Source organism: Spermophilus citellus, assembly GCF_964194105.1.
Source record: "Spermophilus citellus genome assembly, chromosome: 4".
NCBI classification, from domain to species: domain Eukaryota; kingdom Metazoa; phylum Chordata; class Mammalia; order Rodentia; family Sciuridae; genus Spermophilus; species Spermophilus citellus.
In genome coordinates this window covers 127395275-127420080 of record NC_138185.1, presented here as the reverse complement: position 1 = coordinate 127420080, position 24806 = coordinate 127395275, and the positions used below count along the sequence as shown (strand labels likewise).

At 36.9% G+C, this 24806-nt stretch overlaps 1 protein-coding gene across 2 annotated transcripts; it reads right to left on the bottom strand.

Annotated features, from left to right (window-relative positions):
* Positions 1-1732: 1732 nt before the first annotated feature.
* On the bottom strand, positions 1733-17656 carry ARPP19 (cAMP regulated phosphoprotein 19). Of its 2 annotated transcripts, XM_081289393.1 has the most exons (4): positions 17560-17656; positions 17275-17329; positions 6844-6966; positions 1733-3084 (listed from the first exon to the last, which is right to left on the bottom strand). In XM_081289393.1, exons 2-4 carry the CDS (start codon positions 17317-17319, stop codon positions 2914-2916), a joined length of 339 nt encoding a protein of 112 aa, XP_081145519.1. In that variant the 5' UTR covers positions 17320-17329; positions 17560-17656; the 3' UTR covers positions 1733-2913. The 2 variants fall into 2 exon arrangements, with proteins under 2 accessions (XP_081145519.1, XP_081145520.1); XM_081289394.1 differs by lacking the exon at positions 17560-17656 and having other exon boundaries at positions 17275-17532.
* Between the last annotated feature and the right edge of the window lie 7150 nt (positions 17657-24806).

Genomic DNA, 24806 nt, shown 5'->3' with positions numbered 1-24806 from the left:
GTTTGTCAAAACTGTACTATCAAAAGTAAGAGCTACTGAACATGAAATGGGAATTTACTTCAGATGGTAGCCAATTTTCATGAAGTATTTAATTCCAACTTCAGTTTACTCTAACATTAACTTATGGCAAACAGGACAATGATTAAAATTAGTCACTTTTTCAAACCACGACTTCAAAAAAGTAGAAATTAAGCTCATCTCATCAAAATCTTCATTCAAGCAGTGATTAAAGAGCTTGCAAAATGCTTCAATAAACTGAGATTTGAGGCAGAACAAAAAATAGAAAAATTTAAAACCTCTCTATCCCAAGCACCAATGGAAGCTAAGCAATTAATTATATCTACAAATCCTTAATGACAGGTCTTTCCTAATGGGAAATCCTGAGATTTTAAGCACTGTGACTTTACAGAAGGCAGGTTGGTTTAATGAGTAACTACTTTTAATAAAGACAATCAACAATATTTTATTTTTGGGCACTTAGTATTTCACAGATCCTCAACAAGTTTTGAGGTAGGTTAAATATCATATTTTACAAACTAAAACTCAAGCAGATGTTATGCCACTTGTCACAAACTACAAGAGTTCTATCATGGTTGGGAATAACATGGCCTCTCTGATCTTTCAGATTAATCTTTTTGATTTTTGGACTTAATGGTGATAGCTTGCAAATGTTCATGGAAAAAAAAAGACTAACTATAATAGAAATTCTACTTAGGGCTATTTAAAAATTCTTAAATGGATCTTATAGTATAAGTTTACATACTATGGAATAACATACTTGGTCTCATTACAAATATATTCATATATTTATATATCATTGATCCTTAAAATTACAAATGAGCACAGTACTGATTTTGTTGCTTTTCTGCCTTTGGGGTGGGTGGCGAAGGAAGGCAATTAGCCTTTAAGCGCAGGTGCTATGTTCAAGGCACCATCTACTATGATTTGGCATCACAGAAAAGCAGTTACAAATGAAGCCAAGACTTAGAAAAGATGCCTGGATCCAAAAGAGGAAGGATTTGTGCAAGTCAAAGATGAAGAGAAAAATAGTATAGTTCTGTCTAGCAATCCTCATTATCCTGCTACCATATTACAGCTTGTGGGAAGAGCTCTAAGACAACAGTAAACCTATGCTAATAAAGTGTTAAAATTCTAACTGGATGAACCACAAGTAAAATTAAACTCATATTTTATTAAAGTGACATCTCAGAACTATCTAAATGTTTTTCATATGAATAAATTTTAGCTATCATGTATGTTACTCGTCACAAGCCTAATTCTTAGTTCATCATAATTACTTGACTTTAATTCAATCTTACAGATTCCTGGGCCAGTTCTCTCAACTATTTGTTTCATTATAAAATTTTTATTTAAACAATTGTTAAATGCCAATAATAATAATAGGGTTAAGTGGTAAGGTAACAACTGAGAAATGAAAGAGGGAAAACACCATTATTGTGTTATAAAATACAGCATTCAGCACAGCAAATTAAAAAGAGTAAGGCTACAGATGCCCATGCTATCATATAAACTAAATAGCCCAATACTGTAAGTCAAAGGAAGCAAAGACAGGGGCTGGGGATGTGGCTCAAGCGGTAGCGCGCTCGCCTGGCGTGCGTGCCGCCCGGGTTCGATCCTCAGCACCACATACAAAGATGTTGTGCCCGCCAAAAACTAAAAAAAAAAAAAAAAAAAAAAAATTAAAAAATTCTCTCTTAAAAAAAAAAAAGGAAGCAAAGACAGAAAGGGCAGGGAGGAGAAGAAAACAGAAGGCAGAGTATGGAAAGCCTTTTACTCTAGTGTCTCCAAAGTTAAGTGTGAAAGTAAAAAGTCTGTATACTTTAAAAAAAGTGTGTATAAATTATATGAACTGCAATTTTCATAAAAGACAAAATGAGATCTGCATAGGACAAAAGATATGCCAAAGCAACATATCATATTTGCACAAGGCCACTGAATGTCATGGATATTAGTAACAATTGTAAAAGCTTAATTCTACAGCAGACTGAGTGAAGATGAAGAATTCAGTTTGGTATTCTATAAGCCCAAGATTGTAAACTACTCTTATTATATAAAAGCTGTAAGGACATATTTTTTTGTGTAGGAGGAACTCTTGTGCTTCTCGATGGCACATTATCTACTTTCTAATATGTGAAATTAATACAGACATTTATGAAAGGTTGTGCAAAACTACTGTATTTACAAAAATGGCACAAAAGTGAATTCAACAGTTGATACACATGCATACTTCATTCACATCTTCAACAATGAAAGGTATTTAACACTACAAAACTAAATAAGAATACTAGCTTCAATGGCAGCTGTTAAGCACTGAAGTTACACCAGAATGGGCAAATATTGCCCAAGTAAAATTCTATTGTTAAAGCTGAAACAGGTTTAAGGCCATTCAAGTTCAAGCACAGTTATACAAATCTTTCAAAGCCCCTCCTATTTTCATTTGAATTTGTGATCTTTCTTCAAACTTGTGGCTTAAACTTCTGTTTGACAAAATCCAGAAGGAAAATATAGAAGAAATCAATACAGAGGTTACATTAAATAAGAGTAACATACACAGCTATAATTAAGATAAGTGAGGAAGGCAAAACATTAAAATTGTAAAATTTGCTTATTACTTTTTGGAACCTATATTAGGAGTTAGGTAATATATACAAATATTTTCAAGTAGATTACTTATGTTGCTCTAACATGTCCTTTTCATCAGTGCACTGTTAAAACTAATCAAAACCTCTACACATGTATATTCCCTTACAATAGCAGCACACACTATCGCTACCTGCAAAGCCGTCAGTCTCATTTAAATGACTTAGTGAATGAAAGGAATAAAAAGTGGATAAGTAACATATGAGGAGAAATAATGGGAATTAGAAAATTCATGCAGGTCAGCTCTTTTAATCAGCCAGCCAGCTTGCTAGCAACAAGGGATGGTTTCCGTTGAGGAAGGTCCTGTGGAGTGGGAATATGGTCACCAGTGACCTCTGTCTTATCCGGGGCTGCAGTAGGAAGTTGCTTGTTCTTCATCTTTGCTTTTGCCATGTTGTAATCCCCAGAATCAAAATATTTTTGCTACAAAAAAAAAAAAAAAAAAAAAGCAAAAACCAAAATTCAGATTAAAGTTTTCATAAACATTAGACTGATTTAAGACATATTTGCAACCCTATGCCAGTATACAATGAGTTAATCTAAACAAATCTTTTTTTTTAATGTGTATTTTTCAGTTTTCGGCGGACACGACATCTTTGTTTGTATGTGGTGCTGAGGATCGAACCCGGGCCACACGCATGCCAGGCGAGCGCGCTACCGCTTGAGCCACATCCCCAGCCCCTAAACAAATTTTAACAGGAAATTAATAGGATGAAACAGCTATGATTCTCTATTGAGTTCTAGCATTAAGTCAACAACTGAGAACTCAAGCCAGAACTCTTTCTTCAGGCTTACTTGGACCATTCAGATTTTAATATAGAACCCCCAAGACTGACATCAAGATACTTGGAAATAAAAAGTACTGGACTTAGTAAAACTTTAATTTACTAACAGAACCACCAGGTGGAAATTCTTGCTTAAATTATTTTGAAAATAAAAATGCATAATTTACCAACTTGCATTTAGGATGTGCTACCCACCTTCCAATCAACCTCACACCCATTAAAATTATTTTAATTGTTGATATTCCATCCTCTAGAATGAATATTTTTCTGTAGGAATTTAAATCATATTTATGTGATCTCTACAAATTAATTTGGAATGAAATGATGGCCTGAGTGAAGAGGGAAAAGGTCTCATGGAATGCCTCCCTTTAGGGACTATCCTTTGAAAAGCTTTATCTGGCCCATGGCCAGGTTTACAGTTAGAAACTGCTTCTCATACTGGACACCGAGGCCAGGGGTGCTTTATGACTGAACTATACCACTAGTTTTTTTTTTTTTTTTTTTTTTTTGAGACAGGGTCTCACTAAGTTGCCAAGGCTGGCCTTAAACTTGCAATCCTCTTGTCTCAGCCTCTCAAATTGCTGGGATTATAAGTGTGTGCCACTGCAACCCTGCCTTTCTGCATAATGTTTTAAAATGAGTGTAGAAAAAAAAATTCAGAACTCTGATGCACTGTATATTAAAGAGCTGCTTCTGAATTTAGTGACCTCTGAAAGAGAACAAAACAACCTGTCAAATTTCTTACTGTCAAAAGTACAGAAAGAAATTTATAGTGCAAAGTTTAGGCAGATTTTTGCCACTTTAAAAACTCAGTTTCTAATAATAACTATCTTACAATAAGCAAGAGTTCATCATATAAAGATCTTACTTAATTACAATTTAGACTGCTCTGCTTGGGGGGAAGCAATTAAATTTATTTAATATTACTGGATATAAAACTAAAATCAATGCTTGAAAATTAGAATGGCTCTAAAAAAGAAACAGATTTATAGAAGAAAATCCTTACACAGAGATTCAGCAAAGACAATGACACAGCAAAGATGTCAGATAAAGAAGTCCATGCTTTAGGTAGAGGTGAACTATATTGATGTTTTTCATACTGGGATACACAGATACAGTCTAAGGGTGATATTAGTTATCTCTAACAACTTCTCAATTTTGTGAGTTGTTAAATAAAATAAAAGTATTTTTTAATTCACCAAATATTAAGTCTGATTCATCCAGATTATAATCTTATTAAAAGGTCCTCTCTCACTCAAATGCAGAGGCCATACTTACATTGGTATTTATAATAGCATTAACATAAAAAAAAAGTGACTATGTTTAACTTTAAAGCCATGTTTCTTAAAACTAGATCCTCAGTCTTCTTAGATCAGATGTGGAAAATACAGGCTAGACTGCTTCTTCCTAGCCTCCCCCAGCTCTGACAGTCAACATGACCATGATGTGCATAATCTTACTATTAAAAGCCTCATGATAATATTATATAATGTTAACATCACAGTGTCACCAATGGGTACAATAACACATAAAAAGCCTTATAAAATCTAACGCAACCCTCTAAATAACAAAGAAACTTGCCAAGCTTGCTAACTACTGTGACAGAATAAAAATCAAAACCCAGAACCCCACGATTCAGACTTTTTTTTTAAAATCAAGACATTATTTCCCTAATATATATATAAAATCATTGACATTCTGTCAGAATACCAAATTAATCTGAGCTCACTTCTCAACTTCTATATAATTATTTCTTGATTTAGTTGGCATTTTTCTCATTTCTCACTATTTATTATCTATAACACCAAGAGGCAGTGTATGTAAATTCTGATCTAAAGATGCTTAAAAAAAATCATAAATAGTTGAAGCTAGAGGAAAATTATAATGACAACAGTCCCAACATACTGGAGAAAAGCCTGTTAGCTTATAGTTATGCTAAATATTAGCAAAGGTTTTTGTTTCCAAAAGACTAATAATCAGTCAAATTGAAATAATAATTTAATAGTCAAAGATGATATACTTATCATTTATTTCCTAACTAAAAACATGCCCAATGGGATAGTTTTATATTTAGACTCAGTACATGTACATTCCACTTAGCTAGGTTCATAGAACAGTTTTCATTCTATTTTTTCTATTTATCTCCAATATTTTGATCTCTGTAATTATGTTTTAAAATATCCACATAATATTCTATTTTGTTGACTTATTAAAAGCTACAAGGGAAAATCTTGAAGATATTTTCCTTATCTTTTTATTAACTCATTAGAGATTATTCATTTAAAGAACATGAACATATTTAGTTGTATATACACTACAGTATAATATACATTTCATTGATTTCTATCATGATAAGCACTTTTCTTTGTTTATTGACTCTGCTAATATCCGTTATATAGGGGTACCTTAATGTTTTTCTCAAAGTTCACCCCCTTTTTTCCTGATAATAATTCCCCTGTATTATGTCTCATGATAGAAAAGTTTTACATTTTTATATAGTTACTGTAATTTTTCCTTATCTTATTATTTCAGACCTGTGAATGTCATTTCATGTAAGAGTAAACTACACCATTCTAATTTTTTTTGACACTTTAAAGAATTGTTAAAACATTCTTTTGGAATGTTTTACATGTACACACACACACTACAGATGTTGTTTTTAGTATACAAGCAACAGATACCAGTATATTTAAGAAGAAACACGATATGGAATCTCATTTGGTAAACAATTCTCTTCCATATATAATATCCCTGATCCCTGTATGGTAAATAACTGAAATGTGTTTAAGCTTAATATGGAATCCTCTTTTCTTTCTTTCTTTCTTTCTTTCTTCTTTTTTTAACAGAAATAAAGAAAAGGGTTAGATGAAAAAACAAACAGGTTCAATTCATCTCATTATTGAGAAATAATGGTTTCTATCTCACACAAAAAGATAACAAAAGTATTTTAAGCCTTTGGATATTGTATAGAATCACTTTAAAACAGCTAAAAGTTAAAATATATGGGCAGCAGGGAACTACCAGCTTCTGGTGAGCATTTGCTTTTGCAGCAAAGAAAGAAAGGGGCTATGTAGCATAGGGTAGGTTTCAATTACACACATACTACAAAGATAAAACCAAAGTAAACATGACAAAAATACTAATGTTTTAATGTAAGTGCTGTGTCTGGGTTCTGTTATCTTCACTATGCTACATGTTTGAAATAGTTCACAATTTAAAATGGTAAATTTTAAATTCTTTTCAAATTTATGAAATGAAAAGTATATTGAAAAAAGGTATACACAAACATGCATCTGCTAAGTACAGAGCTAAATATGCAGACACCCATTTCACAATCTGTCAGTACACTGAGTTCAGAAGATTTTAAATATTTGAAGGTTTACACATGACCACTTACCCCTTTCTGCAATCGTTTCCTTAAAAAATCTGAACCTCCAGGCTTTTGTCCCAGGTGAGGATACCTTGCTTTTAATTTTGCTTCTTCAGCTTTCTCTGGACTAGTCACTTTATCTTCCATTTCCTGAAATAATTTAAAATAAATTACTTCTTTAGTACAACTCAGTGATTTAAAATAATTCACCTTTTAATATCTGGATTCTGACTTCAGTTGCTAAATGCCAAGTAACACAGCATCTAAGAAATCAAGCACAGAAGCCTTTAAAGCATCTCTGTCTTGTTTTTCAAATGTTCCATGTGATAGCTCTATTATAGCTGTGATGCATGTGTAGCACCCCACACACTGGATAAAAATATCAAGATAGCTCAGCTCTAAAGTCTTGCTTGCCATTACTTTCCAGTCATGTATAATACATTTATAGTTAGTCACCTTCTATGGAACTCTTCAGCTCTTTGTCTATATTTAGAGAATTTTCCTAATACTGCAAAAATAAAAAAGATCTTTTTGATTTTCTACTTATCTAAAATTATGTTTGATTTGAAGATCAATGGATTCTTTACTAGAAATTAACAGCAGCCTCCTGATTAGCATATTTTCCTGAACAAATTAATACAGAAAAAAACATTTGTAAAGAGATATTATTTTCAACAATCCTCATATCTATGTTTTATTGCATAATTTCCCCCATGTTTAAAATAACAAACTGTTCACATCAAAGATCCCATTCTTTAATGTATCAAAACCTGTTTTCTGATAATAGTCTATTTTTGACACTAGTCTTGATTTAGTCTACATTTTTTTTTTTGAAGTGCCATATGTTATAGGGAAGCAGTATTTGTCACGTCATAGCAAGCACTGCACAAGAGAGATTAGTCAAGAAAAACAAAGCTGTCCTGTGACTTGTAGGTTGGGTAACTGGCAAGGCACATTTTCTAATAAATTCATTTCTGCACACCGGACCAACAAAATCATAACTCAGCATATTTTGGTTCTTCTGGATTATTTATGAAGTAAAAAGGCAGAAATGTTAAATTCATAATTGTCAAACTAACTTTTTTATACAGCAAGTAAATCACTTATCTAGGAATCGAAACAAATGTCATAATTTTTGCAGATTTTCCTCAAAATTACATTCATACATTTTATAATCAGCTCTATTTGCTTTATGTATTGTCAATACTTTCTTCATTTTGAACAATTTCCCTGTGTATTGTCATACCCTATTATCAATCTTGGAGAATTTGGGGAAAAAAGTATTGCTATCCAAAATACCTTGTTTTCCACAGGGCTTCTTCTTATATGTATATTCTCCCTTCCTGCTTCAAATTTCCTACTTACCTCTTTTATGTTGTAGTTTCATTTGTCTATGTTGATTTTCACTCTCCTTACTGTGGTTGCATAATCCACTCACAAGATGTACACAAAATTCATCTTCTAAGCCCAAGAAAGCTGATTTTAGTAAGTATGTAGGTCTTCATTAACACTTTTATTTGAAGGTGCTGGGATTGAAGGCAGAAGTCAGCTTTGGATGCTCAGCCAGAGATATTACAGACTTCAAATAATGGTGTTTCTACCAATCATTGCATACCAGAAAGGTATAAACCAGAGAGAGTCAGGTGTGAGGTATGGTATGTAAAAACTGCTGCTTCCACTTTCACCTTAATCCTATAGTGTCTTCTGGTATATAAGCATATCAACATGCTTTCTTTAGGAGTTTTTCTAGAATGATTTTAGATATTTTGAATGAGATTTTTGCCTCAATGCCTTTAGAATCTAACCCCCACTTTAAGATAAGATTATACTGAAATTATCACAAAAGTTGGAGAAATAACATAAATTTAAGGTTAATAGTTTAGAGTGGGAAGGTGAGCACTTGGTTGGCAACCAATCCACATTCATCACTGCATAGCTGCCTCTATGGCTCAGTCTTTACTGCAGACAATTTCTGTAGCCAAGGGTGTTCCTACTACTGTAATTTGTCAGTGGAAATGGAAGGAGGGACCTACTCTTGGTTTTCCTGGTACAGTTAATTTTAAATGATAGTGATTGACAAAAACCCAAAGCTGACTGCTGCCCTTCAATCCCAGCACCTTCAAATAAAAGTGTTAATAAAGACCCACATATGTACTAAAATCAGCTTTCTTGGGCTTAGAAGATAAGAGCTTTCCACTTTTTCCTTTGATTTGAAACAGGAATTCTCTAGGTCCCTGTTAGTGCAACTTTGTAGATGGATTCAAAGTTGATGCATTAAACACCAAAAAAGGGTGTTAAATGCAACAAGGGTAAAGATAATATTACTTAAACTACATATTTAAATATGGCAAATACTATCAAGACTTCCACAATAGACTTTTCATGAGTCACACAGAAACATTCCTAACCTTCCTCAGATGTAATCAGTTTTAGGACATTACTGATGTTAAGCAAGTTCAAATGCTTGAACATTCAACTACCATTCTGAAAGACTTCCTTGGTTGGCAACCAATCCACATTCATCCTTCTCGAGAAGTCCAAAACTACATTCCCCAGAACAAATTCTTATCAGGCCCCACCAGTGGATGCCACTGATGAAAAGGCATGGGATAAAGAGTCCATTCTACTCCTGGTGATGCTACAGACAATGGCCAAAAGTAGTAGTCCCTGTGAGTTCCTGTGGCTTTAAAGGAAGTTTATAGCAGCTGCATGGCAGTGGACATAGAGTTAATGGACTTCTCAAGTGATTATTCTTGCAAAATCAAAGGCTTTGTGCAATCCTCCAATTCTGGAAACATAACCTTCCCCACTTCTGCTCCTTTATCTCTAATCTCATCCCAAGACATGTTCCTTTGTTTGAAATATGCAGAATGGTTTCTATCCTGTCTTCTCACAGGAATAAGATCAGGTAAAATGAGCACTTTATCTCTGTAGTTGTAGTTCAAAAATGGAAAACAACACAGAATCTGGTGTGACTACATGTTTTTGGACATGAAAGAACTCCTAGATATTTACATCAGCTGGAATGAAAACAAATCTCCAAAAAAGGTATGCTACAAGAAGGAAATAGAAAACAAAGAAATTGGTATATATGCACATATACTGAGAAGTCAATATTCTAACTTGAAGGTCTTTTATTATGTGGAGTTTAAATAAAAGACAGGGGGATGGAGGTATAGTTCAGTGGTAGAGTGCATGCATGAGGCTCTTAGTTCAATACCAGTACCAGGGGGAAAAAAGGAAAAGAAAATACCATATAGCAATATAGTATTTTTTAGTGTTTAAGTTTTCTCTAGTACTGTATCACTTATAAGAGTTTATATAATATTTACTTTACATTTCGTTTATTTAAAGATGCATAATAAAACTTTAAGGGGAACCAATTAACCCACAGAAACACAGTATTATAACTTCTAAACTAAAACCGGGGTAAAATGGACAACATCAATTAAAGGGTGGGGCAGGGGGAAAGATCCGTGGTGGAGATGTGGCAGTGACAAAGAGAAGCAAAGATTAACATGGGAGAAACAAATCCTAAAATGTCATAAAATATCAATAACTACAGAAACCATAGACAGAAAATAGACTGGTTCATTTAAATCCAGCAGCTAGATTTACCAAAAACAAACAAACAAATAAATAAATAAATAAATAAATAAATTTCTGGTCAAAAGTCTTTAGTTAAAAAAAAAAATCTAAAAATGAAAGAACACAGGTTAAAAATAAACATGGAGGGGAGGACTAAGTAAAAATATAGAAACTAGTGAAATAGAAAATACAATATAGAAGATCAACAAAAGGGAGAAGAAAGACAAGTTTAAGAAAAAAGTATTTCTTAAAATTCAAAGCCCTAATCAAAACAGAGATGGTACACCTAACAGTTAGAATTTTGAATTTTTTGCTATAGGTTACAAATTGAGGAAACAGAAACCCAGGGTACAGTAACTGATATATGCTCACAATGGATTTAAAACAAAATACACCTTAAGAAGCATTATTAGAAACAAAGGATCTACATATTAATTCCTCTAATAATAGCCTCAAAAATATATAAAAACTTACAGAAATATAGGGAATAATTAATGAGTCTACTACCATGGAATTCAACACATCTTCCTCAATTATCAATTGGGGGGGGGGGGACAGACAACATACTTGATTTTAATTTATACCCTCAAATTAGAGAACATATATTCTTCTCAAGCATCAATGGAAAAATTGACAAAACAACCAGGTTATAAAGCCAGTCTTAACCATTTTCATCTATACCACTATCTCTGACTGCAATTCATTAAAGTATGTATGTGTGTATCAATCTAACATTTGGAAATTTAAAAAAAAATTACTAAATAATTCACAATTACAAAAAGAAATCTGCTAAGAGTGGTAGTTCATGCCTCTAATCCCAGATATGCAGGAGAATGACAACTTGGAAGACAGCCTGAGTAACTCAGCAAGACCCTGTTTGAAGGTTTAAAAAAAAAAAGAGTTGGGAATGTAGCTTAGTAGTGGAATGCTTACCTATCAACATGCCAGGTCTGGGTTCCCAGAGTATCACAAAAAGAAAAACTAAAAATCATGACTGATAATAAAAGTTATATATCTACATGTGTGTACACGCGCGCACACATACACACACATAACTTTATTATAAACTTATAGGATAGAAAGGGCTTACATTAAACCATACAGTTAAATGTCAATGACCTATAAGTAAACAAAGAAGATTAGGGGTGTAGCTCTTGGTAGAGCAGTTGCCTGGCTCATGAGGTCCAGGATTTGATTCCTCACACTGCCCCCGGCCCCAAAAGTCAAAGAAAGAAATGAACTCAAAAGAATATAGAGAGGGCTGGGGATGTGGCTCAAGCGGTAGCGCGCTCGCCTGGCATGCGTGCGGCCCGGGTTCGATCCTCAGCACCACATACCAACAAAGATGTTGTGTCCGCCGAGAACTAAAAAAAAATAAATATTAAAAATTCTCTCTCTCTCTCTCTCTCTCCCCTCTCTCACTCTCTTTAAAAAAAAAATAGAATAAAAAATAGAAACTAGTGAAAATAGAAAATACAATATAGAGGATCATCAAAAGGGAGAACGAAAGACAAATTTAAGAAAGAAATATTTCTTAAAATTCAAATCTGGTTTTGAAGTTTTATTCTGAAAAAGAAGCCTCTTCATGACTACATTTTGGAAACAAATGCTGGAATATAAGTGGATTTACTTAAATGGTTTCTTTCTCTTTCTTTTTTGTACCAGGGATTGAAACCAGGGGTGTTACCACTACTGAACTATATCCCCAGTCCATTTTTTGAGCCAGGGTCCTGATAAGATGCTGAGGCTGTCTTTGAACTTGAGATACTCTCCTGTCTCAGCCTCATATCTAAGTAATTTCTAAGCCAATGATCAGGGGCAGTGGGAGCAGTGAGTGAGGTATATGAGAAACATTGGCAGAATTCTGAACATTTCCCTATAGGATTACAAATTGGGAAAACAACAAACACAGATATATGTGCTCATGATGCACCTAAAACAAAATTCAAGAATTTAAAAATAGTGGGGTAAAATTGGGAGTTCATAACCCACTTCAGTCTAATGTATGAAGTATGATATGTCAAGAGCTTTGTAACGTTGTGAACAACCAATAAAAAAAAAAAAAAAAGAATTTAAAAATAGCAATCCTCTTTACAAAAACATATACCCCAAAGTTGTACACTCTACACCTAGCACAGGACCTGACATTTATCAATGTTAAGCACATGTATGTTTGTGAATCATGCTATCAAGATACATTTGAAATCCCTTCTGTTAATGGGGTGAAAGTAATAAATACATCTAACAAAGGTTTTCAAATAATTAAGGATTATTTTATATTCTATTATAGCTGATGATTATTTCTGAACAATGGAATTTTTCAGTCTTCAGCAGAAGTTACATAGTATCAGCAATAATAATCCGACCACTCTCAGCAAGTTCTCTATCTGCTCAGCAATGTGTTCACATTGACAGATGAATAAGTAGAAAGGATTAAGGTTTACCTCTAGACTTAACTTGCTATACACAGACCCAACAAGCACGAAACGTCCACTTTGAACAGACAACTTAAGCCTTCTAGTGACCAAAGATTGTTATCAAAACAGCCCCACCAAGATACCAAAATTAACTGCAATTTTTTAAAACCTGGGGAAAAAAGCAACTGTGGATATATGGAAACAGTCATGCATCACTTAACTATGGGGACAGGGTCAGAGAAATGCATAGTTAGGCAATTTTGCCACTGTGCAAACATCAGAGTGTGCTTACAACAATTAAGATGGCTGTCACTAAGTGATATAATCATATGGGAACATCATAATGGTGTTCTGTGATTATGTGACACATTACTGTATATGGGTACTTAAATATCCATTCTCCCCTCTTCCCTATCAATTTTACTTACTTTATCAATATGACCAAGTTAAAAATTAATCCCCCAATCTCTTTTGCAGTTAGGCATGACCATGTGACTAAGTTCCAGCCAATAAGATATAAGCAGAATTGGCATGTGTGGCATCCAAAAAGCCTCCCTGAGGGAAGAGAATACATCACTTGCCCTCTTTGTCCTTTCTGCTGAATGAATGAGAATAAACTTGAACTGCCATATTGGATCATGAGGTGATATGCAAGAATAGCAAGAAATGAGTCCTAACAACTTGAGCCATACTCTTAGCCCTGGACTAGCCTTTTCTGTTGCTTCTTTGACATGAGAAATAACTTCTGTCTTCTTTAAACTATTATTTTCATTTTCCTGTCACACGTAACCAAACCTAATTCTGATTGAAACAAACGAAACAAAAACCAATCTGCTGTATGCAAGACCCTGGAGGGAATGCAAAGGTACTCAGAATTTTGACACACAAAGAGTTGGTCAAGAAGAGGAGTTATGGAAGAAAATATGAAATAAGTTTGAATTGCCAGGCACATCCGGCTGAATTTCTGATGATGATAATGAACACAGTAGAAACTTGCTCCCATGTGCAAATAAAGAAACCCAGAGGTTACAGGACTTGTTCAAGGTCACCCAGCCAGGCAGTCTAAGAGTGAACCTTAGTTCCCCTGACACTGCCTTTGAGAGAATCTAGAGCTGAAATAGGAATCAAGTTTTTATAAGGAACCCTTGTTATACAGCATATAACCATAATTTAAATAATAGTTCGCTTCATCTACTGTGCACAAAAGCAAAAAAAAGCATATCTTTTAACTGACAGATATATTTTAGTGGAGAGCTCTACTCATAGTTACCCTTTCTAAAAAAAATCTCACTTAGTTTGATGAATATCATATAACTTTTAGAAAACTTGCTATTAAGATCCTTAAAAAAGTTTAAAAGTGCACACACACACACAGCGTTAGTTTTTTTCAGATTATTAAAGAGAGTATAAGCTTTTTATACTGTATTACCATCATCTATCCCTCTTTTTTTTCACTATAGTACTAGCACTGCCATTTATTTATTTTTACTTTTTTTTTTTAAAGAGAGAGTGATAGAGGGAGAGAGAGAGAGAGAGAGAGAATTTTTTAATATTTATTTTTTAGTTATCGGCAGACACAACATCGTTGTTTGTATGTGGCGCTGAGGATCGAACCCGGGCCGCACGCATGCCAGACGAGCGCGCTACCGCTTGAGCCACATCCCCAGCCCCTAGCACTGCCATTTATATTGGAGCAATAGTTTCAAAAGTTCTGAGGATGACTCAACCAACCAACAATTTCTGAAAATGCTAATCATTATGCTACGGAGTACGGAGAAAAGAAAGAAAGCAGGGGGCCTTGAGTTTAAGGTGCTCAAGATGAGGTTGCACAAGCCTCTTAGTTTAGTGTTATTAAAAGGGGAATTTACAGATGACCATGAGGATTCTTTAATCTAAAAGAAAAATGTAAGTATATCCAGGCATCTGAATTGTCATTCGTATCTAAGTACTGTCAGGGCTTGTTATGAGAATTTTCATCTGACAGGGGTTCAGCAGACTATTCCAACTGTCCAGGATATCAACTAAAAAAATGGAGCTGAATTCAAGATGTAAATTTATCTGTGACTCTAGAGTTAAATGACCTCAGATTTTACTCTTTCTTAATATATATATATAGAGAGATAGACAGATATATAGATATTTTAGTTGTAGTTGGACACAATACCTTTATTTTACTTAAAAGTGGTACAGAGGATAGAACCCAGAGCCTCATACTTGCTTGGCAAGCACTACACTGCTGAGCCACAACCCCAGCCCTCAGATCTTACTCTTAGAGAACTGAGTTCACCATATAGCCCAGGGGATAGTCAACTTGCCATCCTCAAAAAGTCCCTGCACCTTAATAATTGCTACCATATACTCAATATATTGGACATTTAGTTTCAGAAAACACCAGCCACACAGAACCAATAATTTGGACTGATTTTGTTTGGCTTTAGAGTGGCGAAAAGTTAAAAGCTAGTAATTTATAATTTCTTTGCCTGCAGATATTCATTGATATCCCAATTTAAAAAATGGAGTCTATCTGATGTTATTTTTCTTAATCTTGGTACCATACTACTACTCAAAGTAAGAAATTGTTGAGTTGCTATTAATCTATGCAGAGTCCAGCTCTTTATTTTTTTCTGCGGTTAATAGACTAATCTATCATGGAATCATAAAAAGTATTTTTAGCTGAATACTTTGGCTTTAATTGAAAGGTCAACTGGGTACACAAACAATAACCCATTTTTTTAGGTCATCTAACTGTTCTTCCAAAGAGAAGAAACAGGTGATTTGGCTCACAGAAACACAGAAGTGACTTTGCACATTTTCTTCCTGTTTAGGGATAGTATCTATGCCACAGGCACTTAACATCTACAGCCAATCTTCAAGAAGGGACATTGTATTCCCAATAGACTCTGGGTGGTATTAATGACAGCAGCTAAAAATCAAAGGACCTGAAATAAATGTTTAATGTAGACAATTGTTAAGACAAAACATTCATGCTATCCTTAATATTGTTAGAAGATATATGAGGCTGTTCAGATTAAAAACATTTACACTCCAGAAATCAATTCCGCACAGTTAGGCAACTAACAGAGCTCATCAAAGAAAATTACCCAGAATACTACTGTGTACCAGAAGTCAAAACTGAGTTTGATTACAGTATTTAAGATGTCACTACAGACATTGGTTTGTTATTTTGAATTTATTTTCTGAGTTCCTAAATCCCAATTAATAATGAACACAATAATATCTTATAATAAATAAGCCATATTTAAAATTAGTTAAGTCTGTAACCCTTAACCTATACATATTCAAAAGTCCATCCTTTTTTTCCAGAGTATGAAAAATATCCTATAATTTTCACTGAAATATTCCAAAATAATGTAACTTGTCCTATTATTTCTGCTGTTGATGTGTCTTCTTACTTTTCTTCAATTACTTACAGTTAACATAATTAACACAATTATCCAATTCAGGAAAAATCAACATAGTCCAGAACATATGGAATCAAATTGGTTCAAAATAATTTCTAAGGTGATCAGGGACATGGATGAAACATTAAGCATAAACCCTTGCAAAGGTCAAGGGTTTATTCTACCCAAATCCTATTTAAGGAAATACAGTTTGATTTTTTTATCAAAAATAGTTTGGTAACTCTCCATGAACAATTCAGGAAACAAGATACCATGGAACTTCTCATTTCTTAGCCATATATACGAAGGAAGGCTGGACTATAGAAATACTGTGATGGAAGGGGCAAGTATTAACCCAGATAAATAAAGGTTACATCGGAAAGATACTACAAATTAGTTTACAACTAAAATATGGAATCAGGAGACAAAAAAAATTAAATTAGTTTACAAAATATTCTTGTGACTTCATTTAAAACTAACTTAAAATTTTAAAGCTCCAATCTTTGGAGTTTTGGTCGCGCACCATTCGCAGCCCCTACTGGCTAACGTTTTTGAGCTACATATTATGTGTGTCTCCTTATTTTGGGCCTCACAACAAGCGTAGGAAACAAGAACTATGAATGTGACTTTACAGATGAAGAAAATGAAGGGCAAAGTGTTTGGGAGCTGACTCTGGTCACTGGATCACAAGGGTTGGACTTGAAACCCCAGTGCAAGTCTACACCCCAGCCGAAACCACCTCAGCCGCCTCTGGAGTTGCCCGCACTTTTGCCACAGTTAGTGGATGCTTCGGCGGGAAAAGGAAACTTCCTAAGTAAAGTGAAGCTCGCAGGAAAACTCAGGTTCCAACTATTAAGCAGAGAGTCCTGGGCCCTCCGTGTTTTTAAAATAATGAAAACGGACACATCGAGTGTTCCAACGCCCAGCCCGCTGGCGCCCATCCAGGTCGGGAAGCCGGTCCAGGGTGTGGAGCCTGGCAGCCCAGGGCCGAGCTCCGGGCGCGCCCTCCGCACGCGGCTACCGTAGGCCCCCAGCGCCTAGAGCGCACTCACCTTCTGCTCCTCCGCCGAGGCCGCCTCCGGGACTTCCGCGGACATAGCGTTCCCTCTGCAGACAAGACGCCGGGAAAAGATGCGATTACCGGGTGGCCGAGGCCGCCCGGCTACCGCCGCCGCCGTAGGCCTGCCCGCCTCCCACCCTGTTCTCCCGGTGCCGGCCCGGGCCGTCGCCGCCCGCCACGGTTCCCGCCGCCTTGTGACGACACGAGCCTCCAGCGTCCGGCCCGCGGCCGTCCCCGCCCGCCGCGGCCCTCTCTCCTCTCCCGCACCGCGCCCTACCTGTCCAGCCGCGCTCCTCCGGCTCCGCGACGACCGAACACTTCCTCTTTCCTTCAAAGGTCGAGGCTGGCGCCCTACCTCACATCCGTTGGAGGCTGCCGGATGCTTCCTGGGAATTGTAGTCTGTAAGTGGAGCCCTGCATCCCCGCCCTTTGCTGACTACTCTGAGCCGCCGAGTTCCCGCAACCTTCCTGTTTCCACCTTCCACCCTCCGAGCGGTCTCCTCCGGGCTGTCTGCTCAGCAGCCACACGTGGGCACCACACAGCTGTGCTTCTCCTTCACTCCGCTCGTCCTTCAAACCTCCAGTCCTGGGTCCCTGCTTCAGAACCCTTCCTCCTGATCCCGCACACTAGGTCGGAACCACCCATTAAATTAGGCTATCCCAAGTCTGGAGAGTAACTCCAGTAACATCTTTCCTGTTCAAATAAGCCACACCAAGGTAGGGATCTTGTCTGTATTTCATTTGGGACCCTCTGAGACCTCAACATTTTCTATTCAATAAATAACGTTTGTTCACTCCCACAACTTTAATGAAAATACCGGCATCCAATTCCCCTAATTTTCTTAACAGCCAAATGCCATAGCTTTATATCTTTCTACTTGATATCTGAATAGCTGCTGTCAGTACACTGTGGTCCCTCAGAAACTTGGAGACAAGACTGCACTCTGAGAGTTAGTAGTAAAAAGATAAAGATGATGAAATGTGGGTGAGCAATGAAAACACTGTGTGGCTGGATAAGGAATTTGGAAATCGTCAAAATTCAACCAGGAAAAATTCTACTGGGATCGCAACTTGAAAAACAAAAAGTAGCATTACATTCCTTTTGGAGAAGGAAAGAAGTATTTAAAATAAAAGGATTCCAGAGGCCTACTCTGCCAATGTCTTGGCTGGGCACAAAATCACGAGCCACCACACACCTTGTAGATTCAAACAGCAATTCTTTATTCCCGAACTCACACCGGCCTCTACACACACGTTCTGGGGAAATCCAAGTTCTCCTGCCGCCCAATTCACCTACTCCACGAGGCTTTCTTTTCCAATACTTTCTGAATCTCCCGAGAACTCAACAGGGAACTCAAGCAGCAGGAACGCCCTATTCCCAGCAGTAATAATCTTCAACATCCAACTTCCCTAAAACCCATATTGTCTTAAACTGGGAACGCCTTAAACTTGTCTTAAACTGGACCGCCCTAAACCCAAGGAGCGGGATACTTCCTCAAACCTGCAAGATACACCCTAATCCTGGATCCACCCTGGTCCTTGAGCAGGGTCACCTTACATGCAATGTCAACAGCGAAATTCCAAGGCAAGTCCATTTAACATGGGGTACGCTGGCAAGGAAATTCCGATGCGTCATTCCTACTTGGCAATGGCCCTCAGCACTACTCTTTGACAAAGATATCCCTAATGTTTCAAGCTGGGTCAGCTGAGAAACTCCATAAGATTAACTCTACCACGCGGCCTGCGCAGTGGTTTCATTAATGAGGTTCTGGCATTCAGTTAGTTAGAAGAGATCAAAATAAAACACACAGACAGTACCTTATTTTAATGCTAGGTCCGAGACGGCTCGGTCTCCCTGTTTCCCTGCCTCCAGCCGCTCAGCAGGGCAGCGAGGATTACTCTGGGCTAGCAGGAGAGAGAGAGAGCGAACACGCCGGGGATCAGCCTTTTATTTGGGGGAAACAAGAGATTCAGGGGAGAATTCCATCCAATGAAGGTTGAGGGGGGGCTGTACTCCAAGGTCAGGGTCAGTGATTGGGTCTCCAGGGTCAGTGGTTACGCACACCCCCACACGGATGGGCTCTCTCATCAGGAAAGGGTCGGGATAACTCCGACACAGCCAGAGTGCCTCAGGCCCTTAACGGGAGTCACCCAATCACGTGTCAGAATGGCTCCCCACATATTCCCCCTTTTTATTCTTAACAATGAGGCGGCGGTTCACTCTCTGGAGTCCCCGGATTCTTGATTGGAGGACTCGCCATCCTATAGTTACAATACAAAAGAGAATTAACAGCAAAGAGAATAATCCAATAATGTACCAAGCGGAGTGTTTAAGAATATTTCCAGGGTTGAATCCATTTAACTCCTTCAATATTTGGTTAGCCAAAGAAGAAGGATCTGAAAAATCAGCTCTATTATTTTGAATGTCTTGGATATGGTGATGAAGTTCCAGAATATCCAAGCTATTATTACTATTTTGCCATATACCTAATAAATGGTTTTTAACCTTCTCCCAATCCCAGAGAGAAGCATTGTACTTGGCAGCTGTAACACATACATACTTATAATTAGCATGGCATTTAAGCCTTTCCTTAAATTTTAAGGCTGAAAGTTCATTACCAATGTTAATAACAGTCGCCTCTAAGGCGTTTAATTTAGTTTCAATCCTTTCATCAATATTTACTTGATTACGCAGAGCCTTGGAAGTATTTTGAGCTAAATTATTAAGAAATTTTGCATGCTGAATATTCTGAGACAATGTCAGAGATGCAGAGACGGTTGAGGCAATAAATGAGACCAGTGCTAAGACACCAACAATTATGACTCCAATAGCACGTTTAGGTCTTGTTAGCTGGGCATGAATTTGCTGTAAAACTTGTAAACCAGCATCAGCATACCATGGCTCTGAAATATTAGCAGGTAATAAAACAAAAGAGGGCTGATGAAGTATCAGCACTCCTTTTCCTCCATTATACCTAGAAATACAATTGGTTAGGTTGCACTTATTACAAGTAACAAAATATCTATCATCTATCCATCTAACTTTTACATTTCCAATAATTAAAACATAAGGAGATTGGACACAGGCTCTTAGGCCATAGCAAGATCCCTCTTTACAGTTCTTGCCAACAAATTTTGGTAAAGGTTTATCTGTAAAATGTAAATATTCTGAGGCAGCAATTAAACGCCAAATATCTCTTTGAATGCCTCCTTCACTATAAGTCAAAATATTACTAACAAATCCTGCAGGTGTCATAGCAGAATTTCTTCGTAATTGTCTCTTATCAATTTTTGGAGACCAGTCTAAAATATACCCACTAGTTTTAGACACCTTATGTCGTACAGGAAAGGTATTTACACAATCCATCCATTTAGGAAAGGTGCCAATTTCAATTATAGAACTATTTGGACAGTGGGGTACCGGTGGAGGTTTTGCAGAAATGACTGGCTTGTTATGGGAAAGTCCCATCTTAATTATTGATCTAGTATTAGGTTTTAAGTCTCCATAAATAGAATTATTTGTCAGTCTAGGTTTACCAATCGCTGTCTTTTCTTCGAATGATACTTTCAGACAGCCAGCATGTTTATCATGTGACCAACATAAAGGTAATTGGGCACTGTAGCCAGAATAATTAAATCTAGTCACATGATTGGGAGTAATATGAGTATCTGTAAATCCTCCCATCATGAATGAGTCATTAGTAAATACTGGAATAGATTCTCCAGTCCACACAGCTGGGTGTACCAGGGGTGGATCTGGGAAATAAGTCCAATAAGTGTCTATTTGATTCCCTTTTACCTGACAGCCCAGTAGGGCAATTACTGTCGCTACCATCAAGACTGGTGTCCTGTTCTTTCCTAGGCGTCGAAGTATTTGGGAAGCCTGGGTTGTCAATTTCTTCACATCTTTCCATGAAATCAGCTTCTCAGCTGGTTCAATCTGGTCTTTCTTCATCTTTTTCCGGTATCTCCTCCTTCTGGGTTGTGGCTCCTCCGTGTCTATCCTCAGTCGCTTGAGTCTGGGTTCTATTTCCTCCATGTCTGATGGCACGTTCAGGCACCCAGATGGGACGGAAAGCACCTTCTGGAAAAACACAAGCATGCCCTCGGCCCCATGATATTACCGGATCTGGGCCCTTCCACTGACCAGTCTGTAAATCTTTCCACAGAACTCTGCCTAATGGGCCTGTCACCGAGGGAGACATTTGCCTCTCAGCAGCAGTGTGACCTTCTGTGTCACAGTTTAAAAAATTTAAAACAAATAAGGCATGATTAAGGCTATTTTGGGGAGTCATTATCTTATTTCCCCTTTTTAATTTTTGTAATTGAAGTTTAATAGATAAATGAGCTCGTTCTACAATGGCTTGACCTTGGGGGTTATAAGGAATTCCTGTTTTATGATTAATTTGAAACTCTTGGCAAAATTGTTGAAAAGCAGAGCTTACATAAGCTGGAGCATTATCTGTTTTAATCTGCATAGGACACCCTAAAACAGAAAAAGCTGCTAAGCAATGAGAAATTACATGTTGAGTATTTTCCTTAGTACGTGCTGTGGCAAAAATAAATCTAGAATAAGTGTCCACTATGACATGCACATAACATTGCTTACCAAATTGAGGAATATGAGTTACATCCATTTGTCATATTTGATTTGGTTTTAAACCACGGGGATTTACCCCTGATGGCAGAGATGGAGTGTAAATAACACACTTAGGGCATTGGCTTACAATCTGACGAGCCTGTTCTCTGGTAATACTAAATTTTTTACGTAAGCTAGAAGCATTTTGATGATGCAAGGAATGGGAAGCTAGGGCACAGTCATATGAAGACATCTGTTGACAAAAAGCTACTAATTTATCAATATTATCATTACCTGTAACCAAAGGTCCAGGGAGGCTAGAATGTGCTCGGATATGTCCAATAAAATATGGGTACTTCCTCATTAGCACTGTCTTTTGTAAATTATGAAATAATTTAAATAACTCCTGTGATGAAGTAAACCCAATAACTGAGGTTTCAATATTTTTGGTAACTCTGACTGCATATAAGCTGTCAGAATAGATATTAATAGGCTCATTTGAAAAATAATCTAAGGCCAAAATCAGGGCTTGAAGTTCTGCCCTTTGAGCTGAAGTATAAGAAGTTTGTATTACCTCTGTATGAACACGGCTGAAGAAACCTGCCTTACCAGAGTTGGAACCATCTGTGAACACCGATAAAGCTCCCTCTATTGGATGGGAAAGTACAATCTTTGGAAAAATAAGTGATGTTAATGATGCAAATTGTACAATCTTATCACGAGGATAATGGCTATCTATCTGGCCAGGGAAATCTGCAAAAGCTATCTGCCATGAACTAGAAGTTTGAAAAAGCCAATTAGTCTGTTGAACAGAAAATGGAATAATTATGATATCAGGCTCAGATCCAATTAATTGTAAAATCCTAGTTCTACCCTTAATCACTAATTGAGCTGTAGAATCATGAAAAAGTGTTAATGTCTTTTGAGGGGAATGAGATAAGTAAATCCATTCAATAACTCCTAATTTTTGCCATATGGCTCCTGTTGGGGTATGTTCAGTTGGAAATATTAATAAATATATTATTTCTTTAGGATCTATTCTAGTAAGCTGTGCATTTTTAATTGCAATTTCCACTTTCCTTAAGGCTGCTTTGGCCTCCAAAGTTAGTTGACGTGGAGAGGTTGGAGAAGGATTTCCTTGTAATATCTGAAATAAAGGACTTAACTCAGAAGTAGTTAACTTTAAGGATGGTCTTAGCCAGTTAATATCTCCTAATAGTTTTTGAAAATCATTAAGGGTACGTAACTCCTTAACTCTTATCTGAAGATTTTGAGGACGGATTGTACTCCCTTGAATTATCTGACCTAGATATTGAAAAGGAGATACCTTTTGAATTTTTTGAGGAGCTACACTTAAACCCATAATTGTAAGTGAGGTCTCTAACTGAGTAAAAATTTCTGAAAGTACTTCTGAATTAGCATGGGCCAATAATATATCATCCATAAAATGAATAATGTATGCATCAGGGAAGCTATTTCTAATGGGATCTATTGCCTGATCAACATATTTTTGACACAGGGTAGGGCTATTACGCATTCCCTGAGGGAGGACTTTCCAGCAGTATCTTTTAACAGGTTCCTTAAAATTAACTGCTGGGACAGTGAAAGCAAATTTTTCACAATCTTCAGGATGTAACCTTATAGAGAAAAAACAGTCTTTTAAATCTATTACCATCAAGCTGTAATCTAAAGGAATGGCTGTGGGGGAGGGAAGTCCTGGCTGTAATGATCCCATAGGCCGAATTGCCTGGTTTATTGCCCTTAAATCCTGTAATAATCTCCAATTTCCTGACTTTTTCTTAATAACAAAAATAGGTGTATTCCAAGGGCTAAGTGTTGGTTCAATATGACCAGCCTGAAGTTGTTCCTCAACTAATCTATGAATTATTTTAAGTTTTTCCCCTGAGATGGGCCACTGAGAAATCCAAATAGGCTCTTCTGTGAGCCACGTAATTTTTTCAGCTGTTTTAAGGATCGGGGAAGTACTCAGTGCCCCTAATAAAAATTTTGTCCTGAAGTATTTACTAATCCTTGCCGTGGAGACTGGCTTGTAAACAGATATTCTTCCTGAAAGTTTTCCCTATCATCTCCAGGAAAATACCTTTGATTAATTTCTTCAACTGACCTTATAGAATTTGGGGTGACTAGTAGCAGTCCCATTTTGGCTAGTATATCTCTTCCCCATAGATTAGCTGGTAAAGACTCTAACACATAAGGCTTAAATATTCCACTGTTCCCATCAGAATCTTCCCAACGGAGATAGTTGGCACTTTGAGCAGGCTGTGAAATTTTTCCTATTCCTTCTAGATTAGCTGAGGCTGTATGTAGAGGCCATGTCCTGGGCCAAAATCGGCTGGACAACACGGAGCTATCAGCCCCTGTGTCAATTATTCCTAGGAAATTTTTATTATTAATTCTAAGTTTTAATAAAGGGCGTTCTTGTCGTACTAACTGGGACCAATATACTCTGTCCGGCGGTTTAGAAACTGAATCTGCCGGCAGGTGTCTTTCTGAGACACAAGGCAATAATATTAATTGAGCAAAAATATCCTTTGGGGTGAGTCTTAGGGCATAATTGGATCTTACAGTAACATATAATTGCCCTCTAAATTCTGAATCTACCACACCAGGTATTACTTCAATAGCTCCCTTTAAATTATTACGCCCCAAAATTAAACCTACAGTATTTTCAGGAAGCGGCCCGAAAATCCCAGTAGGGATTTGTGTTGGTCCCGTTTCAGGATCTAATTCAACTGTCTCTGAAGGTCCTAAGAAAACTGTCTGTGATTTATGTCTCTGCTCTGGTAAAAATCGCGGACTGTCCTGGTCGGCGCCGCTAGTGACGTCACACTGTGCGACGTCTCCCCATATTGTTTCTGGGCCCGGGGAGGGGCCGAACGGAAGTTTTTTGTCCCCTCGCTAGGAGGAAATACTTGTGGCGAGAA